Raw genomic sequence first — 26966 nt, 5'->3', positions numbered from 1 at the left:
AAACTGAAAAGAAAGGATACGTGTGCACCATGCAGCAGAAAGCTGTACAGAGATTGCACCCAGTCCCTGTTTTCAGCCACAGCTGGGCTATGTAATTGGGTCAGTGATTTGCTCTCCTTCCATGTAATTAAATTTCACCTAGAATTGTGCAGAAATGCTGCATAAATCTCCATTCATTATAGATTGCACATCATGGATCCTTGGGACCAGACTTTTTATGCTTTTCTGGGGATGCTTGTCAGCAGTTCCTACTGTCTCAGTGCTCTACAGAGCCTGAAACAAGAAGATATTTTCAGATCACTGCTATTTGGAAAAACCTGGGTTAAATCAGGCAAAGAAGGCAGTCCTTCCACAGTAGGGCCTCCTTCCCATGGGAAGTCTGTAGTAAGAAGTTTACATTTGCACAGCAAGTACAACAAGCTCTGCCGTCTCCCTCCCCAGTAGCTGTCAGTTGAAGGAGTCTCTCTTTTTTAAACTTCTTTCTAGAAGCCTGAAACCAGCACACCTGATTATGCTTCTAGCAGTCTACCAATTCTTTTATGACTGCATATCCCATCACACATGCGTCGTCCCCCGACTGGTTAAATTCACTGCACCAAGCTTCTAGAGTTGTTACAGAAGTGTTCACACAGTAAGCTATATGAAAGGAGATGATTATTTCATTTAGCTAAGATTTTCCATTCTTTGTGCCCTGCCCAAAATGTCTTAAGTTCATAGCACTTTAACAAATTACTGTGACAAATAGTAAGTTATTGTCCCTTATATCACGGTCCTTATTAGAACTTTGTGGAAAGCTACAAAATCTGGATGGTGGCATTTTTTCTCTATTCACTTAGTAACAAGTGCACTTTGTATAATGCAGTATTAAGGCTATCTGGTGCATTCTTTTGTACACTGAATCTTTCCCCCCCTATTTATAATTCTTTTGGACCAGATTGACAGTATGTCTGATCTACTGTTGTTCTTCCAGGATCAAAACAGTCAAAATAAGCAAGAGTAAGAACATCAGATTAAGACCTTCAGTGGCACAAATCATATAGTCTAAAAAGGAAACAAAGTTAAGACATCGAAATTTGTGTTTAACTTATGAACCTTATTCACCCCTCCTCTACCTTGTGTGCTGTGTACAGTTACCCTGCAGCCACAATGTAGAATTCCCCTCTGCTGAGCACAGATGAACATCTAAAGCTATTCAAATCAGTTAGTTTAGTTAGGTTGTAGCTCTGCTCTTTCCATGACTGCCAGTTAGACATGCCTACAGACATTGCATATCAGAGGGAGGATAGAAGTAGCAGTAAAGATGAACTGAGATCTTAGCTTAGATTTAAGCAGAGTTTAAGCTAAAGACTGATCAGTCTAAACTCATCAGCTATCAGGTTCATTATAAATCTAATGAACACTCTGGTCACACTTCCACATATGTTACAAAGCATGGTTTCAAGTAAACAATCTCACTAAATCTGACCACCGAACCAGGCCACTGGTATGCAGATACAGATTGCTAACACCTCTAGAAGATATTTCAGGCAGGTGTTTGATGTGGATTCTTGCTATAGCAACTGCAGTGATTAGACAGTAGCCTCAAAAGATGTTTATATACATATAAAATATCAGTTTTAACTAACCTAAAATACCACTTTCAAGTTCTAGTTAAATGAATGCTTGACGAATGAAAGAGACATTGAGATTTGCAATTAAAGGCTCATTTTAGGCCACTATTAGTAATATGTATGGTTATATTTAACAGTCTTTGGATTTAATTTCTCCTTTCCTTTTGAGTAGATGCAGGCTACTATAGTAAGCAGTACTTTTTTGATATCAGGAGATTAGATAAGCCCTTATTTTTAAATAGGCTCTAAAAGGTTAGATGGTATTTCTCATGGTGCTCTGACCAAGAGACTTTAGGTTCAGCCAAGGTGACACTTAAAACAACAGCTTGCTGAAAGACAGCTAGTACCTAGTGTTTGCAGCTATGGATGTAGTTCAGTAACTACCATTTCATTTATTTGGCAAAAGCCTTTTACCGAATTGTTTTATGACCAACTTTTTCATCCACACAAGTCAAATTTCCTTTACTTCCTACTAATTTATCAGCAGCAATAAACCACAGACCCACTCCATGGTAATGTAGGTAGGAAGTTAGTTTATTCTCCAGCCTGCTTCTGCCTTGGTAGTCTTGTTCTTTAACCAACCTTCTACCCATCTCCCACAATTTCTTACAAGACTCACTGGTGCCACTATTTCTTGACAAAAACCACTGGCAGAGATCATGATGGTTTTTGGTTGGTACCACTGACAGACTTGGTGTTAATTTAATGTTTTAATATCCAACACTAACATTTCCACAGACTTGAGCATTAGTACCACTTTCACACCTGTCATTTATTATTATTTTCAATTGACTGGTTCTATATTTCTCGTTTTACATTTGGCAGCTAGGCTGGGGATTATGCTGAGCTCACATGTCCCATTCTGCTTCCACATACCTGCAGAAGCATCGTACGTATGGATGGAAACTACCACTCCAAAGACCTTTTAATCCCAAATGACAGACCTGCCACCTTTCACCTGAAATACAGGGGCAGTTAAGTAGGGTGCCTAAGGTTAGCTTCATCAAAAAAAAAAAAAAAAAAGTCAAGCCTGCATGTTTCTTTATGCATCCAAATCTAGATTCTCAAACTTGCCTCACTAAGCTGTTGCCTAACTTCTGAGGCTCTTAATGACCCCCATTATCTTTCTTTTTATCAGTAAAGCCCCTAGGCATACCCGGAAACAGACTTGAGCTGTTGAAGTCTTTACAGTATCAAATAGCCACATGCATAGCTGAACTGAGCTCTGCTGACATCCAGAAACTAGGAGCTTCCCTCACTACTTTGCATGTGGATGCTGATCCAAATCACATCAGCTGGACCTCTTCCCTTGTCTCTTGCCCCTGAGGACACTGGGCTGTTAACTCTGGGTCAGGCCACTAAGTGCCTAGGAGGCAGAAGTGACAATGTGTAGTACTGTTACAGTTAAATCCTGCTGTTAAGTCTAGTTCCTAGTGGTTTTGTGGAAGCTCTCCTTTTCTCCCATAGAAAAATCCACTAGGTAGGATTTTTATCTCCCTCTCTCCAAGCTTTCTTAAGATGAGAGCCAGGGAAACAAGGGAGTTGGTGATGCTTCCCAATATATTTCATTCTATGATGAAAATAATACTCAGGAAAAAAAGTAGTGCACATTAGAAACCCAACTGCACAGTGTGCTACTTTAAGTCCTTGGTCTTCAACTTCTCGCTTCCCCATTCTGGCATTCAGTGATCTTAGTTATCCTAGTTAGGTAATCTGCCTGTAGGACCACACATGTCTCTGCTTGTTGTGAGGAGCACCTCACCTACTGTGTGTATTGTATGATAATAACAACAGGAACTGTACCAACAAGATGCACAGAAATGGACTAGAAAGGTTTTCATGGCAATGCTACAAGCTATAGCGGCAGACCAGCCTGAAATCAAGCTGTTGTTATAGAACGCTATATCTTTTTGCACCCCTATGATTCAAGTGATTTAGACAGTAGAAGATAAAAGCATGCCCAGGTATAATTCAATTCTATCTTAATTACCCAGTTTACATCAGACTACACATCTAGGGTTTTTTTGTCCCAGCCTGTATTCCGCAGGTACATTCAAACAGCAGATAGGATGTGAAGTTTTAGCTGGTTTTATATACAGGTTGTGGAGGGAAGTGAACTGGCTAAGATCTTCACTCTTCAAAAAGAGTAAGCCAGTAGGTAGTTTAATGACCTTTATATTGTTCAAACAGAACCTGAAATTCTTCTTTCTCCCCAACAATAGCAATAAGGAATAGTTGGAAAAGGTTCCTGCATTTTTCTTTTAAACCTTAAAAAAATATTAACAATCCTAAGCTAGTTTTCCTTGAGGTTCAAAACTTGAATTTTCAGACGTGCTAAAGAGCTAGACTAGCAAAAGCTTTAACAAGAACAATCCCTCCCACATGTTTAAGTATTTGAGCTAAGGAGAAATCTCTTTCTCTCTTAAATGCTCAGATTTCCTTTGTTTTTCTGATTACCAAGTAAATTTATATTCTCTAGAAGAGATCTTGCTTCTATTATAACTGCAGTACCACCACAGAGACAACACTGTATCTCTTGAAAGCTTTTAGAGTTACTCATTTATGAAAAAAGTAACAATTTTTCTCTGTTTGCCATCCAGGCTTAAGTTACCATCAAAGTTACTAGCAGAAATTGATTCTTAATGGCTATGGCCTGCTATGTCTGAACATAGTAAAAAAATAATACTATTCAAAAGAAAATGGCACATACATTTTGTCTTATTCTCCAAGTATGCTACTGAATCAAAACACATGCTAATAAAAGCAATACTCTCCATACCTGGAGATCTTCCCTGAGAAGCCTATACAGGAATTCTGCTGCATCCTCTGTGAGGAGTAAATTATTGTTTTCCTGGTGTTAAAGTAGAAAATATTAATGTGAGAGAAAGTAAGTGCTGGGCCCCAAATCCTGTGGTGAGTCCACAGTGGAGCTGTGCGTACAACCCAGGTTTCTTGATACTCCAGGCTTACATCTTGGTCATGAGTTCATAAAGTAAATATAGTTACAATTAAAATTTGATATTTGTTCACCAATGCTTTTGTTAGTTTAATTTTATAGTTAGAGCTTCTCCAATGTTAAGAAAGCAGGTCCCACAACTGCAGAGCTGTAATGGTCCCAGTTGTGTTTCCCACAGACTGTTCCAACAGAACTGGGTCTTTGGGAATCACAGGGAAGGAAATGTGAACAGCTGAGACTGAGAAGCCAAATTACAGCTGCCTTCATAGGTAGCACTCATTACTTCTGTAGGTGAAGGAAAATAAATGTTCAGCTGGGTACTTCACCTGACAGGGTATTAGTGTGAAGTTTTCAAAACAGTAAGATAATACTAAAAACAAGTAAGGGCCGATGCACTCATGAGATCCTGTAATTTACATAGCAGAATACAAATTATTTCCTTGCAGATTCTCTCTCCTTATGCCACAGAAACAACCAGCCTCCCCAAGAAAACAAAAAAAAAACCCCACACAAAAACATTTGTTATTCCACTCTGAAATCATAAAAGGCAATAAACTCCTGAAGTGTCAAAACACCTAGCTGCTACCTGATGAACACAGGAGTCCAAAACTAGCCCCGATATAAAAATTAGTATGTTATTATGGTTTTGGGGTTTGTTTGTTTGGGTTTTTTTTAGTTTTCCTTTCAGTGTGCAAGGACCTCTACTCAGCTTTCACTAAATTTGACTGTTCAGTTTCCCTGTCACTGAAATCATTCTCTGCTCCACTCCCCTTGTTACTGAAAGATCCTTCAGGTTATTCTACAGTCAGATTTGTAGTTTCATGAATAAGGCTTTCTTTGTGTCAAGACAATGTCTTCTGCCCCCTGTTAGTTTTCTGTATTTGTATGTAGTTGAATTGTGTTTATTGTTACTTCTGCTACCTTCATGAAAGGTTTATTATTTTTGTCTGCCATTGTTTCTAGAATTCCTTAAAGCTGATTTTTTTAAGGTTTCCATGTATTGTAACTTGCTATGGCACTTTTTTATTTTTTTCAGTGCAAGTCCAGTTACCAACAACACAACGTTTGGGCATCTGTCATCCACTAAGAAATGCCAGGAAAATAAAAACAAAAATATATAACACACAGATGACAGTCCCTTTAGGTGCTTTCTCTAATTGGTGCACTTCCTTGCTGACCTTTGAAAACTCATTCCAAAGACAGAATTCACTTTGCCTATCAAGGTGGAAACTTGTCAAACTTGGTCCAAATCAAGGAACTTTCTGCTAAAAATACCTTTGGCTGAGGAGTTTTGTCAGATCTGTAGATGGTCTAAGTTGTTCATCAGAGCTGAGCAAGACTAGTTTATGCTCCTCCTTTTTCTCAATAGAGGAATTAATGGATTTGTTTGTGGATTTTTGTTTTTAAACAAAGCTTTTTTGCAGAAAGGCAAGCTTTTTTCCTAAGTCCTTTCTATGAGAGTATGGCAGTATGGTCATGTTTTAAAGCTCCTTTTTCTTCTGTGCCAACTTCTTTTCAATTGCAATTCAGACTGGTTTCCCACTTCCTTTCTTCCATGCTTTCTTCTTTTTTCATCCCTCTTACCTTTCCTTCCATAAAATATCAGGAACAGCTATTCAAATTTCCTTGTTTTTTCAGACAAACCTCATAGATATCTTAATAGGCTGAACAGTTACTTTTTATTCCCAAATGTTAAACAGTTATTGAAACGAAATATTTATCAAGAAAAGCTGAGTTTTAGCAGTACAGCAAAAACACAAACAAAATGAAATTATTAATAAATTACTGCTTTTAGGCCTACACTTGTTCCCAAGAAGCAGAAAATACCTAATAATTTTTTTCCTACATGCATAGATACACAAAGATCATGTAATTAACCCAGCTTGGGTCAGTTCTGTATCACTCCGCTTGCCTTTACCTCTTTCAGTAGTTTTCTCTCACCACCATCTATCGCCTTATTCTTCTCTCCAGCCGTTTAGCACTGCAGGGAAGGAAGCATTACCAGGACCAAGGAGGCCTAAGTAACATCCTAAACATACTCTAGGAGGTAGCCCCATAGCTGGCAAGCAGCACAGTCTTCAGTTCACATGTATACATCACCCTCCAGCAGCAAGCAGCATTCCAACACCACAAACCTGCCCTAGCCCTAGAAAGTTGGGCAGTTTTTCTGCTCTTGTCCAGCTGGCGAAGGCCAATCTCTGTGTAAGTCATTAAGGAGAACAGCAGCAGCAGATGTTGGCAATTTCTTATGCAAAGCAAATCTCACATTAGTTTTCCACTTTCTACTAAGTTTAGGGAGACTTCTGTTGTTTTCCCTTTGATTGTTGTATGTTCGGGAACATAAGCAATACTCAAATACTTGTTCATTAAAGATATACAGCAAATGTATGTTTACATATTTATGAGAAAAACTGCAAGTTTTCTGCTTTAGTCATTTTTGTTTTAACCAGTGGCCTGACATTTAATCCCAGTGAAACTGTGAGCTATGCTTTCAGTGTTTTAGCTGGTAAATGTCACTCTGCTACAGTGCTGCATTCACCAGCTCTAAAGCAGCTTTTATCAGCAGTGGTGCCATGTGCCAGTGTTCCCAGTGTGCCAGACTGCTGGCTTAGCTTGTTTTCTTTTAACAGCTGTAGAAAATATCTGAAACAGAAAGGCAAGAACTATTCCATTTTTATATGAAAGTTATTAATATGAAATTAGATTTATAGAGAGAGTTGCTAAGTATAAATGTTGTATTCTGATCCTTTACTTTTAAACCTCCATTAATACATAGATTGATTAGTTTATTGTACTGTTTAGAAGTCTGGTTAAATTGAATTGGTAGAGGACTTTAATCTGTAGAATTTAGTTTATAGGCCTAGCTGTAAAGCCAGGCAGCCAGTGAGCCAATTTAACAGTTAGCTGGACATTTCTTTGCATTAGAGGTGAATGTAAATCGTGTAGAGAGACTTGCAGCACTGGCTTCTGGAGTGATCCCTTACAGCTTGTTGGCAGAAAAATCGGATAGCCTAGTGACCGAGAAAGTCCTTGGGCAGCTGCAGCTGGAGAGGTCACAAAGGTGACACAAAAATTGTCTTTGGCCCCTTCTTTCCTCCTTTCTGCTGCGTCACCAAGGAAGACTGAACCAAACGAACTGGAGATCTTCAGAGACTTATCTCATGCAATGCAAATATTCTGCAGGCAGCCTTGTAGCTAAAGTAAATAGATATTGGGAAACACTTACCCTAAATAGCCAGTTGACCTTGTAGAGGCCCTGGTCCCTTCTTGCCCAACAGATGTCTGCTACTTCTCCATAACATACTAACGATTGCCACTGGATTCCCTGAGAGATACTTGTATTCTGCTGGAGGGGAAAAACAAAAGCCTTGGTCTTTTTCAAGGTGGATGACATCAATCATTCTCCAAAATTTACTTTTGAACAGTGTTTTGAAATTCACTAGTAGGACAGCTCATCTTCTTGTACATGTTTAAGGAAGGCTGTAGATGATTCAGTTCCTTTCTACCATCAACAAGTTCATATACTCCAGGAGCTGAAGAGCAGCATTTCTAGCTTATAGATTCCACAACAGATCCTCTTCTTTATAATGTGCATACTTGTTTTCTCAGAATTTTCCCCTGTATCCCTCGACGAGTGTATGATGTTGGATTCCAAGCAACAGGAACGCTGGTCTCCCTTACTGCTGATGGTATGAGAGGGAGTAAGTAGGACTGGTCAGACCAGATTTTTGGAGGGGAATTGCCACTCCAACAGGTGAGCAACTGCACCAGTTCTAGGTATGACATGTCTCTAGACATGCACTGAAGGTTAACTGAAGGTTAATTTTTAATGATCAGAAAGATTGATTAATACTTCTGACTTACAGATCACGACCTCAAATTCAGATAGGATCTATTTTGTCTGTTGGTTTCAGCAGGTTTATACCAGAGTCTCTTTCAGGGGACAGTTCCTAAATCCAAGCATTTTAGAATGGGAACATCTATAGTCAGAGTATTTTATGGGAATTCTATATCTGCTTTGTCTTCTTTGAACTGGTATGTGTGAAAGGGGAAAGAGCAGAGGACCTGAGTTATGATCAGATCATGGTTTTTTTAGAGATGCCTAGTCCATAATTTTTCTGATCCTTTTTCATGCATGCAAATACTTTTCCATGAATCAAAGGGCATCTGAGGAGCAGCTTACAAGTTATAAACAGTCACTGGAAGGTATAAATTGAGGGCATCATATCAAAACCTGGATATAGTAAAGTTATTTTATTATGATTTTAATTTTGTGTATTGCTTTTCTGTTTCGCACCTCAGCAAAGGTGCAGCATATAACAGCAACGCAGTGTGGCCTTTAGAGCTACATACAGGTTCACAAATAGGCCCATTTACTATTATTTCATTACATGATCTTTTGTGAGTACACTTAGTTTGGAATTCATTCTAGCATTTACCTTTGTGTGTGCATCTAGGCACGAGAATACCAAATACCAAGAAGACTGCAGCTGGTAGCCAAGTTTAATAAAGGGGGGAAGTAGGATGAAGTGTATGGCACAGTGGCTTGATAAAGACCATGACTGTAATAGTTCAGCTTTTTATAAAACCTGTTCTACAATTCTCAACTTCTGGGCTGAGGAGAATGTTAGGATGTCCACCTGACCTAAATAATTTCTGTGATTGGTGGGTTTTTGTGTCAGACTGTGGAAACTAAGGGACCAATGTGAAACTTTCTCCTTGCTTTAGACGACTGGGTTGAGCTTTCATAGTAGATGAAGGCGAAAAGAGTGCAGAGCAAGTAAGAGCCCCAAAGGAAGACAGGTGGAAGGGCACCTGGGAATAGGGATGCAGAGGCAGATGAATACCAGCGATCACAAAGAAAACCAAGGAAGAGAGGATGGGTGGGAGACACCTCAGGGGGCTGGGTAGAGTACAGAGAAACATCGAAATGGAAGACACTGAGGAAAGGACAGGGGAGAGGACCGTAACACAACAGCAAAAGGACTTGGGGAGCAATGAAGATAAGACAATATTTGTACTCCAGTTATCTCCACTAAAGGAAAGGGAAAGTAGAGTTTCTGTTTAGCAGTGGTGCACATTTTTAGCCATTTGCTTAAAGATGAATTTTGAATCTGAAATCAGTAGTCAGACTGAATATTCAACTCACAAAAAAAAGCAGCAAATAACTTTTTTGGACTGTTATGCACATGTCTGAAACAGACCAGATTCTGCAGCAGGGACCCTGGTGGGTTTTGCCTGCAAAAACACAGGAGAACACTCCAAGTTCTTTCCTATGCCTATGTTTACACTACAGTAACAAATGTTACAAATAGAGATACCTAAACATGCCTTAATTTAGATATCGGTAGCCATGTGCCAGCAGCACAATCAACATCAGTGCAAATTAATCAAACTTGTCAAGAAATAGGGCAAAATGCATGGTTTAGTTCATATGTATGGGAAAGTTTCTTTGAAATCTAAAATGCAGTGTGTGTGGTTTATGTGGTTTATGGCCTTGCTTGCCAAGCCAAATGTATAAAAAACAGATCTTCATTCTCAGCAGATTGTAGAGTAGGTTTTAAAGTCCCAGCATGGATTTACATGAAATCAGGTTCAGCAGGAGGTTTGAAACCATAGTATATTACTCTTGATTTCAAAAATCTAGTACACAAAGTTGATGTGTTCAGCTTCTTTGCTTCTTAGCTATATAATTGCTAATTTAAAAGAATTCCACTGTTGCAATTTTCTTATACAAGTATTTGTGGCTGCTGATACTCTAAAATTTTAAGATTAAAACAGTATACAGCATGTTGCTTGTAAGGGACTTCTAGAAAATATCCACAAGTCTTGCATGAATAAATAGTTCAATTAAGATCAACAATAAAATCAGAATAATTTTGCATATAGTATTACATTCTGTTTATTCTGATAAGAAAACACTGCATTACAGTCATCAAATCCACAATCTAGATTTCTGAGGCTGTCTTAAAGGCAAAGGAAAGTAAAGGTGAGAGAGTTTGGAACTCAGTAGCACCAAAGCTGCTCCTGCTTTTAAATGAGGCAAGGTGCTGTTAGCCACTTTATCAGTGGGATCTTGCTACAAAGCAGGGAGGGAAACATTCTGAAAATGATTGCTACAGCTCTGAAACAGAAACTCTGATTATTTCCCCACCACCACCAGTATAATATCTTTCACAAGCTGGTGAACTTGGAACAAAAAAATGTGACTTTATAGGATATGGGGTCATGACTTTATAGAAGAACTCTTTATTTCCATGTAACCCCCAGCCATGCAGAAAAGTGCTGATTACATGGTATTAGTTAAATTTAATAAGAAATTCCTTGCCTGAAATAAATTTTGGTACCCAAGTTAAACCTTTTACTTTTAAGCAATCTGTTTTTCAGTTTACCAATGTCTAAAATTGAAAGACCACTTTCTTTTACTGTTAACATTTATAAGTGAATTTGAGATCCTCTGCTACAAGGACATGACATGTATTTACTAGAACACCTTCCTTCTGTATGCTTGTTTCTGTGTACTAGTGTTTATTAAAAGAAAAAAAAAATCCAGTCATGGATATCAGCTAGTAGATTCTGATGAAGGTCCTAATTCATCAGCACATTTTTGCTGAACTCTTAAGTATTTTCCTGACTTAAGCCAAAGTTCAAGAGGTTTATAACTGGATCCCAGGTTTAGTAATCCTAATTAAACTTCTTTGGCCTTATGCCTTAATCTGTGCACAGATCTCATGAATGATACAACACAAAGCTGTGACTGAGATTGGAAGTTATTGTAGTTATATATCCATGAGTCAAGGAATTCTGCTTCCTTCATAGAAATTAACTGTGCCATCTCAGAGCTCTTCTCCTCCTCCTTGACATGTAAAGAATGATGATCTTTTGGGGCAGCTACTTTGAAATAATGTCTTTTGTTTGCCCCATTTCTGCTCCCCTCCCCCCTTTTTTTTTTCATATTCACTTGCCTCTTCTATTTTTTTAAATATATTTGGAAATAAATTTTTTTGTAAGTGCAGTGTTATATGAATATACACACTTTTAATTCTTTGTCATATGAAAAACCTCATGTTTTACTTTTGTAAAATGTTTCCTCTCTTTCAGATATTGTGCAATGGACCAGGAACATGTGTTCCTGTCTGCATATCTGCTCTTCTTCTTCGGCTTCTAGGAATAAAGAGAGCAATCATTGTATATGTAGAGAGCATCTGCCGCGTGGAAACTTTATCCCTGTCTGGAAAGATTCTGTACTACTTTTCTGATTATTTCATCGTTCAGTGGCCTGATCTAAAGGAAAAATATCCCAAGTCAGTATATCTTGGTCGAATAGTGTAACAACAGAAGACAAGCTTTACCTAAAATAAACTCTGCAAATTCCTCACTGAAGAAATGCACTGATGTAGTGATTTATTTTCAAGGATTCCTGTTAAGAAATGAGGCTGGTACTGGAAAAGGAGACAATAATAAAGATATCTCTACATTTAAGTACATTTTTGTGTAGTTATATTTATTGCCTTCATGTAGGTCTGTTCACCAGTACCCCATAATGGCCTTAAGTCTATGCTGTCTCTGTTTTCATGTAGTTTTCCTGCTGTGTGAATGGCAATTTTTGTCTACAAATAAATATGGGAATTTGAATGAATGTAACATTTCCTGTAAGGAAACTTTGTGTAGTTTTCTAAATTGTAAGAAACAAAGTCTTGTTCTAGCACAACAGACTTTATTTCCTGTATGCTAGCAGTGAAGTCCCTTGTGAATCCTTAGGGTATAAAGGAAACAGTTATATTAAGTTGGCTTCATGACAGTTTGTACTCTACAGTCTTCCAAAACCCCCAAAGCATTAAACCAGTATCATTTTTCCTCTGGGCTTGTCAAAGCTGTCCTTATAATCTGTAGTGCACCTTTTGAAAATTGTTGCTCACTTCTTAAGATAAATAAAAAGGTGACAAGTGTTATGCTACAGGCACAGTACTTGCAGATTTAAGAATTACTTTCTTCAAAGCGTACATTAAAAAATCCTTAGCAGGTTTACATCAGGGAGAGCAAACTGTCACTTGGGAAAATTGAACTAGTTCAGGCTCTAAAATATAGAAAAGAAAAAAAAAAGTGTTACTATCAGTAAATAGGCAAAGGAACAGAATTTCCCTCTCTTTTCCTGATACAGTGAGTTCGACTTTCAGTATATCTTGTTTTCTCATTTTAAGCGTGTTACTTTCAGCAGTACAATATGCACTTAAGATTTTGTCGTGGAAATGGTATTCTGTACATTGGAACAACTTTTAAAAGGTATTTTGTTGGAGCTAAGTGTGTGAAAGTCTACTTTAACATTTCACATTCATCTGGCAAAATGTAATTCCACACTCTGTTCCACCTATAAAGCAATATAAACACATCTGTCATCTATACACACATGGAGCTATGCGTCTGCCTACAGAAACATATACAAGAAAAAAGCTCGAAGAAACGTGGAAACGCTCTACAGCCTGCACAGCCTGACCCGGGTGAAGCCAGCAGCAGCTCCTCGTGCTGCCAGAGGAGCAGACTTCGCTCTCTGAAGCCTTTTCCTCAGTGTTCAATGTCAAAAAGTTGCAGCAGCTCTTCTGGTAGGGAACGGGGGCAGGAGCGGGGTGTGTGGAATTTAGCTGAACAGAAACAGTGGTTCCTGCTGTTAGGAAACAAGGGTCTAGAGGAATAGTCTGCTTTATGCATAAAATAATTTGAAATGCAGAAAACTACCGTCATGACATTGCGAGGCCCTGTGGGGAAGCCAGCTGTTATAACCTGTCCAACAGGTTTAGTAATCCTCAGCATAAGTGGAGTGCCTTGATGTGGCCACATCTGAGTTCAGAACAGAGAGTTTTTGTGGTTTTTGACCTAGATTATGTCTGACATTAAAGAGCAGTTAATAGGTAAGACTATGTGGGAAGGACTCTGTGCAGTACATACTCAGGTCCTTGAAAATGACCTGGCTGAAGTAAACCTGATGTCCTGGAGTCCCTGGAGTGAGGACTATCTTAACAGGACTTTCTGTACAGTCACAGATAGTTTGATAAATTGGAGATACACTGGACTTTATTATGGCTGATGGTAGTTTGTTTTAGATTAGTGCTCTCTGCACTGAATCTTGCTTTGAATCTTGCTTTCTGTTTTGCAAGGGAACTAGAGTAGAGGGGAATGAGAACGGAGGCAGCCTCTTTCTCTGGTCTGGGTAAGGGGCGACAGCACAAGATCAGCGCTCCAAGGCTTAAGAGAAGCATGAGAAGAGAAAGGCAATGAATGCTTCCATTCATGCACCACATCCCATGCCTGAATAGCCCACTGGCCTGGCAGTGAGGCAGACTCCTTAGACCGCCTAGCCCATAAACACAGCCAAGGCTCAAACAGCGCTGAGTTCACATGCTGCTTCTCTTTAGAGCAAAGCAGAACGTAGCCCATTCTCATCCCGCTCTAGATTTATACCTCAGTGAAAGCATCTCTGGCTCCTCAATTCTTCTCTTAGAGCCCTGCCCAGGGCAGGATTTTGGCTTTTGGTGCGCTTTCAAGCTGTGGGTTCATAAACTTTGTGAGTCTGCCTTTGAACACTGGGGAGTTCCAGGCATTTTCTTCCACCTGTCACCTGCGTGGCAACGACTACTGCTAAAGTAAAGTACTTGCCTGTTCAGACTTGTAACCTCCCATGTAAACACTCTGAAGGTAGCGGTAGATTTTTCCACGAGAGACTGTTCTGAAATACTTAACTGCTCCAGGCCCTCTGGTGTGGAGGAATCTCATTTTCAAGGACTTGGGAATACTTTTCCCCCCTTTACCTCACTGCCAGCCTTTTGAGGGAGCAAAGCTGAGAGAATCTCTGCCTGTGTTCCCTCAATAGCATGTTCTTTACTCTGTTTGGCGAACCTGGGAAACAGGTTAAGATAGCACATATAAAGTGGTTTTTAATCCAGATAATCAGCTATGAGAGAGTGGAACAGTACCCATTTCCTTATATTTGTTGCTATTTTCCTTACTGATTACTGGCTCAAGTGCCAACTTGAGTTAAGGACACTTAATTTTTGGCAGTCTATAATTAGTATTAGCAAGTGAAAACTTGGATTAGAAATGACCCAGAAGTCTGTAAAGTTGAAGCAGCTAGAACTACTCAGGAGAGCTCAGAAACAGAAAGACCACAGCCTAACTCTGACCAAAGCCTTCAACAAAATGCTGCATTGCAACCATAGGGGATGGAGGAGAAAAGAGTTGCTGGCTTGAATTCTCTTAAAGGAAGTTTTGTTATCAACTAAATTGACTTTTCCTTGAAAAGGTTATCTCAAATAACTGCTAGTTCTCTCCAAAAGCACAGTGGAGCCGAAGTAAACTAGCATTTTGTTATTGAGTAGTTCTTATCTCTTGTTTTTAGTAGGTGGGTACAACGAAACTGTCATTGTTCTAGGGGAAAACTGCATTCTTCCTGCTCCCAGCATGGAACAGAAAACGGCACTCCCATGGTCTATCCAAAGACTTAAAGGTCACTTACTGGATTCCTTATGTTTAGATTCTTGGGTTTTGCTATGTCTCATTCTTTCCCTTAAATATTAACATTGAGGCAAACATGTTTGCATTATGTACATGAGGGGTGTTTGGAGTGCAATACATTACCTCCTTGTTTTCTATTTCCAAAAGATGAAAACATAATATCTTATGGATTTAAAGCAAAATAGAGAAGAAATATATTCTTAAAGAAAACAAATATGACTTTGTGGAAATATCATCATCAAAATTAGCAAAGATTCAAAAGAGAACAGAAGGCATCCAGAAATTCCTTCCCCGAGTCCTGGTCCAGAAGCCAAATTCTAAATGAGTTTTAGTTATCAGACTGTTTTATCTAGATATGCATTAGTTGACAAATATTAAGTATTCTAAGTTGCTTCTCTTTTGACCTGGTTGTCTTCCAATGAGAGTATTGCGTGTACATTTAAAAACAGGTTAATTGTATTTTAGAAAAGGAGGAAGGGAAGATAAAAGAGAAGAGCCAGTTGGACTGTAATAAAATAACCATATGAGAAGAAGGTTGACTTTCGATAAAAACAGCTCAGAAGATTATTTCCAAGTTATGCCAGAAGAAAGCTAAACAGGCTGATCTGAACGCTAAACAGACTGATTTACTTTCAGCCAATGATTTAAATTTCTTACAAGTCTGCAGTGACCATTCCAATAAAGTTATGCTGTTCTGTAACATTTTGCAAGCCATTAAGGATGTCTGGGGACAGTAGTCAAAGTCTCAAAAGTAACTTCTGAAGTCGTGCTCACACAATTCCTCAGACACCTGTTTTTCATGCAAAAACATCCTGTCTTAACAGATGACAGTTAATGCCTTGAAACAAAAGATTGCTGTATACAAATAGCACATAGACCATTTTAGAGATACAAATGCAAATCATGTTTGTAAAGCAAAAAGATCCTCTTCTATCTGTGCAAGGGGCCACAGAACATAAACAGTTCCGGTGAGACCATGTTTTCCATCCTTTTTTCACCCCCAAATGAGCTTATTGGTGTGCTATCACAAATCACATCCAAGCAGCAGCCTGTTTTCCTGGAACAGGAGAGAAAGTAGGTTGTCTACATGGCAGAATATCTCGGAGACAGGTAGCGGCATTTGCACAAAAACCTTTGCGTTGTTCAGTGCCAAGTGGCACGATCCAATTGAACACAGTTTTGCCCCACAGTTCATTCCTTGGCAAATAGCACAAAAGGCTTGTGTCACCATTTCTCTCTAAGGACTGTGTCTCCTACATCTGCATGATGGAAATGAAGGGTTTTAACAGACCCTTGCTAGATGTCTTCACTGTTCCTCAAACATATTGCATACAGAGTACTTGTATTCCCTTCAAATCATGTTTGTGTTGCCTTTCCCTCTACTGATCACACTTGAAACCAAGTCAGTGTGGTAGGCTATGGAGTTACAGTACTGCAGCAGATACAAGCTGCTGATCTTACACTGCTTTTTTTTCTTCTTTAAAAGCAACTTTTGCCCTCCCAGCTGGAGGCACTGGGAGTGAACACAAGCATACAAGGATGTAGCCGTAGCCATCCCACTTCACTTCTGGTAGTTTGCCGTGGTGCGCTTAGTAAAGGCCAGACACAGACTACTACTAGGTCATGCATGTCATAAATGTTGAAGCTTTAAAAAGTAACCTTTTTTTCTTCAATTTAAAGCTTACTGTGCAAATCAGAAACATACGTTTTTATCTAACATTGGCTATTTTAAGACAGCATAGGAGGGATAAGCAATAACATTCTCTTCAGAAACATTTTCTACACCAGATTGCAATACCCCTCTCAACCTTGTATAGGTCAGAGCAGATTGCATTCATATTGTCCCTGTAATGCATGTTACATGTTCACTGTTAGTTTGGACACGGGTGGATCTTCCCTTCCAGTCAAGCAAGGGACATCAACAACCATGGTGGACATAAAAGCTTTGATCACTGGGGTATGTATCAGAGACTTACCAGCACTAGGAATAGATCATACAACCCTCAGTCTACGTTTTCAGACTGACTTCAGGAAAATAGTTCATGAAAGCAATTACAAGCTGGTTGTTGAATGTAGTGTCTAAGACAACCATTCCCTAGGACATTAGTTTTTAATTACCATTTCAGCGAAAATAGTCTTCCATTCATTAGTAATGCTATGTGAATGAAGGTCAGCTTACACGTGATGAACACGCAAAGATCATTTAACTGAAGCTTATTTAATTGTCAGTAGAGTAATGTACTGGGAGGGTGGTGTCTGTATTGTGGGACAGAAAAACACAGTTCAGAAATTTTACAACAGAAAATGAGAGCTTTCAAAAAAATGTGCATTTAAAGAAAATTGAGTTGTACTGGAGCTGACAGTCACGGAAGTTAGAAGACTGCTGGTACCAGTCACTGTAAGGCAGAGCACAAGCAAGCACTATATAAGGTGTTTAAAGAAGCTCCCTGGATCTCAGTCAGTACTTCAATATTCTTCCCCTTTTGCTGGCCCATGCTGAGACCACATACTGTACCAATAAACAACTGATTGTTCTAGGAGGTGGGTGAGGCTCTAGGAAAGTAAGCATTGAGTCCTCCTGGTTGTTTGCAGCACAGTTTGAACCTAGACCTTTCTGAAACTTGGATTTGACTTTTTTTAATCACCATACTTCCTTATAGCATAATGATAGTCTCATGACCAGTACTGTTGGAATCAATAGGAAGTACTTTGAGTCAGAGGTCATCTTGCAGAAAGCAGCTTCATAAGGGACAGGATTTTGCATGAGAATTTAAGAAAACCAGTAGCTTTCTCTGTAATAGCTTTGGACCGCATTTTTAATCTGCATTGCTGTTTCATGCTGCAACGGTAATGGAGAAGGACGAAAAAGTGACATGTGATGCAAGAAGATTGACCTTTCTTGATATATTTATTTAAATTCAGGTGACTATTCTGCACAGTGTAAAATTTCACATTTAGTATTTCTTATATCTTTTTTACCTCCTCACCCTCAAAAATTTTAATGAGTTTTATGATCAAGTTAATGGGTCAGACAGAAATATGCATGCAACAGAAATAAGCAATTTCACATTTAGGTCTGCCAGTGACAGGCTTTAACCATGTATGTATCTAATCTATAAAAAGATGTATTTGTGATTGATAACATCAGTTTTACACATACCTCTTGTTATCTTTGCTTATACCTGAGTAACAAAGCTAAACAAGATGTTTGACATCATTATTATTCTCTAGCCAGAGACTGGGGACAATAATAATATTTAACAGACAAAATGGGAGAAGTGAGGGAGTTCCTCTGCAAGGAACATTTCATGTTTCAAACAACTTGTAGCACTTTATCAATTAAGATACTAAGCATATTAAACAAGTCTATTTTAAATTGATGCTTCATGAATGGTAGCACAGGCACTAGTCCAGTATTACAAGAGCTTTGTCACTGTTCCACCCGGAATGTTTCATTTGGGGTTTGGAGGGCTTTTTTTTTTCTTTTTCTTTTTCTTTTTTTTTGGGGGGGTGGGTGGGTGGGTGGGAGGTGGGGCAGGGGACGGGGACGGGACACACGAGAGGGGGAGGTTAATACAGAAATCAGGTATTCATGACTATGCAATGAGAAGACCTTCTGGACAGTACTGGATTTAGACAGGTGCTCAAAGAGATTTTGTATAAACTTCAGAAAGAGAGAGAGAGAGAACGAGAATATTCATAGATAGATGAAGTTGTCTTTGCACTATGCAGCAGGTAATTTTTAAAGGAGCCTATAACACAAAGTTGTTTATTTTTTTTTAATATCAAGACTTAAGAAGTATTTTAAACCATGCAGTGAAGTTGTTGTGCATAATCCTGCCACTTCTATGCATTGGTGCACAATAAGTTCTTAAAAACAAAACCCCCTCTACTTAGTTTAAGCAAAAGTTGATATTTGTACTGTTATATCAACAGTCAGATCTGCTCAGTTAGCATTACTGTAACTTCTACTTTCAGCTGCCAGTAGTTTGGCAATTAGTGTTTCCTGCTTTATTGTTATACAGTGCAATTGAACTCCGCTGCTTTTCATTTATGATCCAGCTTGGGATATCAGCTGACACAAAAATGAATGTCCTAACCTCCAATTCAGTGGCTTAAAGGATATGTCCCCAACATTTACTGCCAAGATGAAATCCAGAAATTATTATTCAGCAGCAGTAAACAGGGCCTGTTTTTGCAGGCAACCATTTGTAAAAAAGCAAGCATGACAGCTGGGAATCACAGTTAATGTTCTTTTTATATCCACACTGAAAAGCAAAATATTAAAAGGAATGCTGCAGTATTTGTAAAGAAGCACTTAGGTGGTATCTTTAACAGCTCTACATTAAAATTTGTAATAATTCCTTAAAAAAGTAACCTGGCTGCAAAAGGGTACACTAAGTCAGATTTTTGCAGTGTAGTTACATAAAAAATAGATACCTTCAAAAATTATTGACGTAAAGATTCTGCTCTTCTGTCACTTACAGACCGAAGTTGGCCACTGACAAGCAAAGGTAGTTATCTCAGAGCACAATCACAATTCTAAGCATATTTTTAATTTAACTCCAGACTAGAGATAATTCCTGAAAAATCTTCATCTAACTTTTTCCTTGAATAACAAGAATGGGGGTAGAATAGAAAGGCTGAGGAAATACAGAGAGTGCTGCTTCCATGTAAAGTACTACTTTGGAAAGATTGAACAGGTCATTCTGGGAGGAAAGAAATTATTACTGCTACCTTGCTCCCCTATCCCCCCACCCAGTTCTTTCAGGTTTATTTAAGATTCAGAATATATAAAAGAAAGCAATCAAAGTTTTAAACTGTGTAGCCTGAATTTACTACTGGTCTGTAATGCTGAACTGTGCTGCCTGTGATGGAATGAATATTTCTAGAATATCATGCTCATTTGCTAAACTTTTTCTCTGAAGACAGTTTATTATACAATGCAGATACAAGATAAAGTTGTCTCTGTTTACTTACAGTTTTTAACTTCCATAACTAGAATCTTCCTTTATATTTACAAGTAAACATTACCAGTACTTTCTACTTGCTTGCAGCTCTTGCTCCACCTCCCCCCACCCCCCCACCCCCTTTTGGAGATATGTCAACAGACAAAACACATTTGAGAACTGCAGGTACAGAACAGTACTGTCCCCAATACTGCATTTACTACTGAGTAAGCACACACAAAGTGATATCACTGAGTTTTAAACAATAGGTATTACTTGCATTAAAACTTAAGCAAATAACTACTTTTTAGATAACTAAATCTTTGTTCCAGTTTAGGAGAGAAAAAAAAAAAAAAAAAAAGAAAAAAAAGGCTTCTCCTAAAAAAAACCCAAACAACCCACCAAAAACTCCACACTCAACATCTTTTGGAAATTCTGAAGTTTTGTGGGATGCAATACAAGCATAAAATGGACAAGATTGATGATCTGGGATAAAGTGGCTAAAAACCTCAGGATTCTGTATTCTGGTACAGTCTCAGTTATCTGGGCATCAGCTATTCCTAATTCCCTTCTCTCCCCCCAAGTCTGAATCACATCCTCTGACATCTACTGAAGCACATTAACATTGACACGGATTATTTGAAACCTCTCTTATCCAAACAGGTTTGGATCCTTACTATTGTAACAATTGAGTCTCCACGCTGTGGTAGCCAGCCTCTGGCTAAATGTCACTGTATCTCAGCTAGTGACTCGTGCAACACAGCAGCCTTTTCTCCTTTGCACCATTTCAGTCCCAAATAACCCTATAAAGCACTCTGAATATCACTTGCTGTGTATTGTTTTGCTCTTGAAATTACCTTAACTTCTAAATAAAGCTTTACCATGAAAGTTCAAAGAACGATAATGAACTAAAGTTAACAAAAAGGCAAAACCCACCACATTTTCTCAAGCTTGTAAGAATACCATGTCAGAAGTGGGAAATATTTCTGTTGAGGAATTCATCTCATTTAGAAAATACTGCCTAAGTAATTAAAATTGGAAGAAGTCATGGAATTAGGCAGCAAGAAGAAGGTTTCTGTTCCTTTTTTTCTATATGCAGATTTTGACTATTAAGACAAGAGTATTACTGGATAATTAACCAGCCTTTTAAAATATCAGCACTGCTCAAGAATAGTCTTGTTTCGATAAGTGAGCATGAAGATTTTAACTATCAGAAACCTGACCTATTTTTAGGTCAATATGTTTTAATTATTTTGTGTTTGGTATCCAAATAAATAAGTTTGAGTAATGCAACATGAAGTTCTGTAAAAAGTTACCATTTTAAATCAATTCTGTTCTGAAGTTATTATTGTGGAACACAATGGAGGATGAAGAGAAAAATTGGTTGAATGCACCATTCCTTGAAAGATGTGAATTTATCCAGACGCTGTTAAGAGTTGTACTCAAACAGAAGAAAGGAGAACATGCTCAAGTGGCATAAAAATCAAGTTTGGAGATTCAGGGAGGGAGACTAAATGTTCAAATCAATCTCAGATCACACTGAGACATCAGCCAAATGGTAAATGTAATAGCCTCCGTCCACATCCTGGAGAACCAGAAACTGCCTCTTCAAAATATATATGTGGAAAGTTGTATTTTATGTGTGTATATGGAAAGTTAAAGTGGTAGCCAAAACTCAAGAACTAAGGAAGCACAAAATAACACAAAGTTATTGTTTTCTCCCTTCCTCTAATTCCTTAGTAGTGTGATCCCCTCCAAAATAGAGCAGAAAACTGACTCATGAAGCTTAATAGAAGAATAAGGAAAGTTTCAGGCTTCGGAGTCATTCTGTATTAGAATTAACTGGTTATATGATTTGTTGTTGCATCTGCTCAGAGTTTAAGAAGAGTGGAACACTTACTTAATATCGAATCTTGATAATTTTAAGGTGTTTGGCCAGCAGCCCCTTCTCATCGGAGCAGAGGTGCCCCATGGCTTTGAGTGCTCCCTGGGTCCCCGGAGCAGCGTGCTCCCAGGCTAACATCACCAGCGAGCGTGCAGACCACTTGATATTTCTCTCTGTCACTACAGTATTACAGTTCAAATACAGTTTGTCTGTTGGCAATAGGCTTATGTATGCACATTCCCTGCTCCTTGTCACTGGCAGGAAAATTTCTGGCGTATGCAGGTCGGCTGGTCCAGGCTTTGGTGCTCTGGCATCCAGGGCTGCCAAGGAAGCAGCCTGGTGAACTTCAGGAGCAACAGTGTGACTGATGGAAAGTTTTAAGAAGAGCCATCAGAAGCAAAATAATTAAGAAGGAAAAAGCCACCATTTTAAGGAGTTTAGGGTTCACTTTAACAGGAGCACAAAGATACAGTGTCAAGTTTTTTGTCTACCGAAGTCTGCCTTAAGTAGAGATATGAAAGTTGAGTTGTTTTTTTTTTCCTTCACAAGCATGAAAGAAAACAAAGAAGAAGATGACACACAAGTCCTATGTCCCTCACAAGGGGCAGTTCTGGTAACGAACACTGTCCCTGCAGGCATTTCCTTTGTGTGTTTTGCCATATTGGTCTTGTAGGTAAACATCACTGTGAAATAAAACTGATGGCTGTTAACATTCAGCTTGTTGACAAACAGAATCAAACACTTCAGTACATGTGACACAGACTGTCTGCAAAAGTTTTAGGTCCTACTGATGGAGAAGTGAAGCCTTCCAAATAGAGGGGGAAATGACTCTCTGACCTACCTGCTGCAAGCCAACAAACTCACTTGCTGTTATGATGCTTGAGGAAGAAAATTGTGAAATATGTCAGGCATTTTGATTGCACAGCAAGCAATCTGAAGTCCTTTGTTGCCTTCTGCTTGTGTACTTGGTTTAGCAAGTTACAAAACAATACCAGCAGCAAGTCTTTCACTCAGTCAGGGGGAGAGACAGGGGGAAGGGGGGGCACATGACAACGCAGGACTCCCAACACTAATCAGGTTGCAGGTTAAGTTATATTTTTAGTCTTCTTTTATAGTAGCTCTATCCAGGAACATACTCTGGCATTCCACTGTTCGCTAGCTATACCCCCACTGATAAGAATGCAACTATCACATTTTAAAGGAAGGTCATGAATCTCAAATAAAAATAAAAAAGCACAAAAGTCTGCCTTAAGCTTATTTATCAACAGCTAGCACCACCAGATAACAAAAACCCCCTCTATTTTCATAAGAGTATGGAGGACAGAAGAAGACATCAGTGTTAGAATCAATGAAAAAGCGATGGATTAAGAAGCAAGCATTTAAATATTTTAACAATCTGAATATATTGTTTTGTTTTAAATAAAGCTTAATCTCTACAAATACAAATATGTAGATAAATCTTTCACTTTGGCAAGTTATTTTATCATGAATGTGAGTAACATTTATGTCCTTAAAAATTAGACACAAAGGGGAGTCTTTCCTGAAAATAGGACTCGGGCTCCCAGTCTTAAAACTGCCAGAACTGGTGGTTAAAACCCCTTCTCAAATCAGGGATTTATACCACCGCTCCCTTTCCAGAAAAGTCTGGGTTTATACTTCTTTTTTTCTACTGCAGTATTTTAGGTTTGGTCCTATGCAGTTCTCTGAGCATTTTGGCATCCTGTGCATCTCTGAAGACATCTCCATATAAGGGAATTTACTCAAGCAACATAGGGAAAACACAGAACACAGATATCAGATAATAGTTCCACCAAGGCTGAATTTGGCCCCATGATTCAGTTTGTGGTATTTATAAGAAGTCCGTGTACTTAGTTTTTCCAGATGTTGATTTTAAGACACTTGTAAGCCGGCCTTTTAGGTAGAATTAATGACTGCCAAGAAAATGTTGTCTTCTGTAGTCTGGTACAGAGGAAAGAGGAGTGGGCTACAAACACCTCATAGCACCCGTAATTGTTCTACAAGGCAAGAGGATTTCTCATGCAATGAGAATAGTCTGTTAAAGTAGTCAAGAAGCAATACAGCACACATACAGCATGGCATGTTTAATTAATAGACCAAGAGCAGTACTGCATACCCACAAAATCTTCCAGAATAATTAGCAGAATGAGCACAGCAATGTTTTAAGTAGGTATTTGAGGTAACATATGAACAGATGTTATACAAGCTTACCTTGGACACTGATTATTTTCAAAAGGAATCCTAACAAATGAAAAAAATCAAGGATTGTTTTAGGTACTGCTGTGGCTCACCATTGGCTCTTCTGTGGAGTTCTTATTTTGCAGTTTCTTCAGTGCCATTGCATGCTGTACTAACGTTTGGTCTTAACAGGCATCAACCAGCAAGAAGATGCAAGTCTTACTAGAGTCACAAGTTGTATTTATCTTACAGCTGTTTTAATAACTTTAGCCACACAAGTTAGTTAGGCTAAAACATTACTGAGCATTAGTGTCACTATCACGCTGGGACAGGACATTTCACAACACCAGGACTATTTAACACACTGACATGGGACAGGACAGCTTGGGAAAGGCTCCCTCAAGTTTCAGGGAATTGCAAAAGGGCTTAGTTAGCTCCTTGCCTCTTAGCTAAAGCGCTTCAATGGGGAAGCGAGCAGTACAGCCTTCTCCTTGCCTCACCAGGTTAGTACTCACTCACTAGTATTTTTTTCTCCTTGATCCTTAGAAGAGGACATAGTTGTAACTCAGAAAGCTTAGAGCATCCTTCCCTTCCTTAAAGCACCAGGTTATTGGAAAGCACTTTCTTTAGCCAGCTCACCCATCGGTTATCTGCAGGCCAGTAAGCTCCATCAATGGCAGCACAATGCAGGACCCACTCCTCACCAGAGTGACCCCCTGCCCATTCCAAGCTAGCAAGACTCCCTGCTCCCATTTCCTCCTGCACTCCGGTGCTTTTGAGCACTGTAGCTTCCACCTCCCACCCAGAAACCTACTCCTCTGCTCCAGGCAAAATCACACCCGCACCCATGACCACAAACACACACCCAGTGGTGCATTTTCTTCATCTTCTCCTACTCAGCCCCATGGCTGTTGCCACCACTCTCCCCAGCTCCAAACCCTATTCCCCTCCCTCAGACCAGCCACACCACTCAGCAAAGCCTTCCTCCTTCCCTTATACATTGCCCTGTGGAGCTAGCCCTGGCAGACGAACTTCCTGTACACAGTTTAGCTCTCCTAAACAAACTTCCTCTATCCTTCAGGGAAATCATCCCACTCCTCTTCAGCAGAGCCAGCTGATTAAATGAAGGCCCTTTACCAGGATCAGATGGGTAGGAACGAGATGATGATCCATCTCGGACATGGCTAGGCCCAACTGCACATGAAGGACTTGCCAGTCACCCCCTTACATGTCTTCAATCATGGACACTCAGTACGGCTCCGACACAGAGCGGAACACAGAAATCACAGTGCGTATTTGATAGTTTTCCATTGAGCCACATTAATTCTATAGATTATGGTGGAATTACACAAGGGATAATTTAGGCTGAGGGAGTTTAATAGGACTACACATATGCTTACAATAATTCATGTGCAAGAATGTTTGTAAGATTATGGTCCATGTTTCCAAGAAAACAGACTTTGTCTCTTCAGAGCTCTTTTTCCTTAGTTTCCAACTGAAGTCATCAGCGCATGTTTATGACATTACATGTGGTTGCTGAAGAAGTTATTACAATGTTACAAAGAGGATTATGATTTCAGGTGGGGAATAATTCTTGTACAAATCCTCTTTCCATACAAACAGCCTTAGTAATAAGGAATGTAGAAAAATAGGGCAAAGATAAGAGATTTATACATAATAAGCCAGATTGCCCAGTATGCTCCAGCTGCTTTGTACTGCACTGATGGGTTTAAATTTGCTTTGTGCTGTCAGAGTGATGCAAAACAGAATGTGTTTTTAACCACGCTCAAATATTTCTTATACAACCTTTTCCCGGAGGGTGTGAGCATATTACTGATCACACAATAAATGGCAGCAATCACCCCAAAAGATCGGTAGCTTTCTTAACACGTGTTCAGTATCAGCAGAAAAGCACTGAATGGTATTTGTGCTCTGCTCAGATGAGGTAAAAAATAAAAATGCTAATTGATTTGAGGATAATTTAAACCTGATTGTCCAGCAAGAAAATATTGTGCCATATTTTGGTCTGTTACTAATCAGGACCATTTTATTTCAAAATTGATGAAACATAAAATTTATGGCGCTGAGAAAAGCATACCAATTGTAAACGTCTCAAACTTCCCAAGCCACTGTTGTATTGTAGCAAAAATGATTGAGAGCATTAACAAATAAGGTCCTGATCCAACTTTACTTAAGTCAATGGAAACATTTCCAAGGACTTGGGAGGATATTGAATCTAGCCCTAAATCATATGTTCGCTGAGATCATGAGAGATGAGTTTATCCCAACATGAATGTCTGAAAACTAATGAACTTACATTATGTTTACGTGAACCGCCATTTCCCTCACCCCATTCTTCAGTTTCCTGCTTCCCTTGCACAGTTTCCTTTTCCCAATGGGTAGTTCAGGCAGTTCTGCTTCCTTTAATTAGGAACAGCCCTGGCTGTTTTCGTTAGAGGCTGTGCAGCGGTGGAGCAGTTTAAGCTGAGCTGATCCACAGCACCACAGTTTAAAACAACCTCCTGGCTGCCCTGCAAGTCCCTCAGGACTGTTACAGCCCGACAGGGCTCCTGCCGCAAGCCTTTTGTAAAGAGCCCCATTGGCTTCAGCTGGAGTCAGAGCGGACACTTAGTCCTGAATTTTTCCTGTGAAATGGGAGCACAGACCAGCCATTTCTGGGGGATACTAAGTAGGTGGCTAGGTGGGCCACAGCTCCAGCAGCCAGTCTTACAGACTACTGTTCACTTCTTACTCGGCTAGTCCCTACCTGGCTAGTCCTATCAGCAGATCATCTCCTGATTTTTTTTTCCCCCAAACTTGTTAAAATTTAACTGTATTTGAAAGGTTACTTTGTATGCCCAGGG

At 39.2% G+C, this 26966-nt stretch overlaps 1 protein-coding gene across 3 annotated transcripts in view; it reads left to right on the top strand.

The window, feature by feature from the left end:
* ALG14 (ALG14 UDP-N-acetylglucosaminyltransferase subunit) overlaps positions 1–18051 on the top strand; it is a 29434-nt gene extending 11383 nt beyond the window's left edge. For 2 of the 3 annotated variants that reach the window (XM_049807347.1, XM_049807344.1), the window contains one exon: positions 11668–12053. In XM_049807347.1, the coding sequence (XP_049663304.1) occupies positions 11668–11898 (231 nt within the window). In that variant the 3' untranslated portion in view covers positions 11899–12053. Of the gene's footprint in view, positions 1–11667; positions 12054–16889 lie in introns of those variants that run through there. The other variant, XM_049807346.1, reaches the window with a different exon arrangement.
* The last annotated feature ends 8915 nt before the right edge of the window (positions 18052–26966 follow it).

The sequence above is a fragment of the Accipiter gentilis genome, chromosome 8 (genome assembly GCF_929443795.1).
Source record: "Accipiter gentilis chromosome 8, bAccGen1.1, whole genome shotgun sequence".
NCBI lineage: Eukaryota > Metazoa > Chordata > Aves > Accipitriformes > Accipitridae > Astur > Astur gentilis.
Note: the sequence above shows the minus strand (reverse complement) of the source record. Positions and strands in the feature narration are given on the sequence as shown.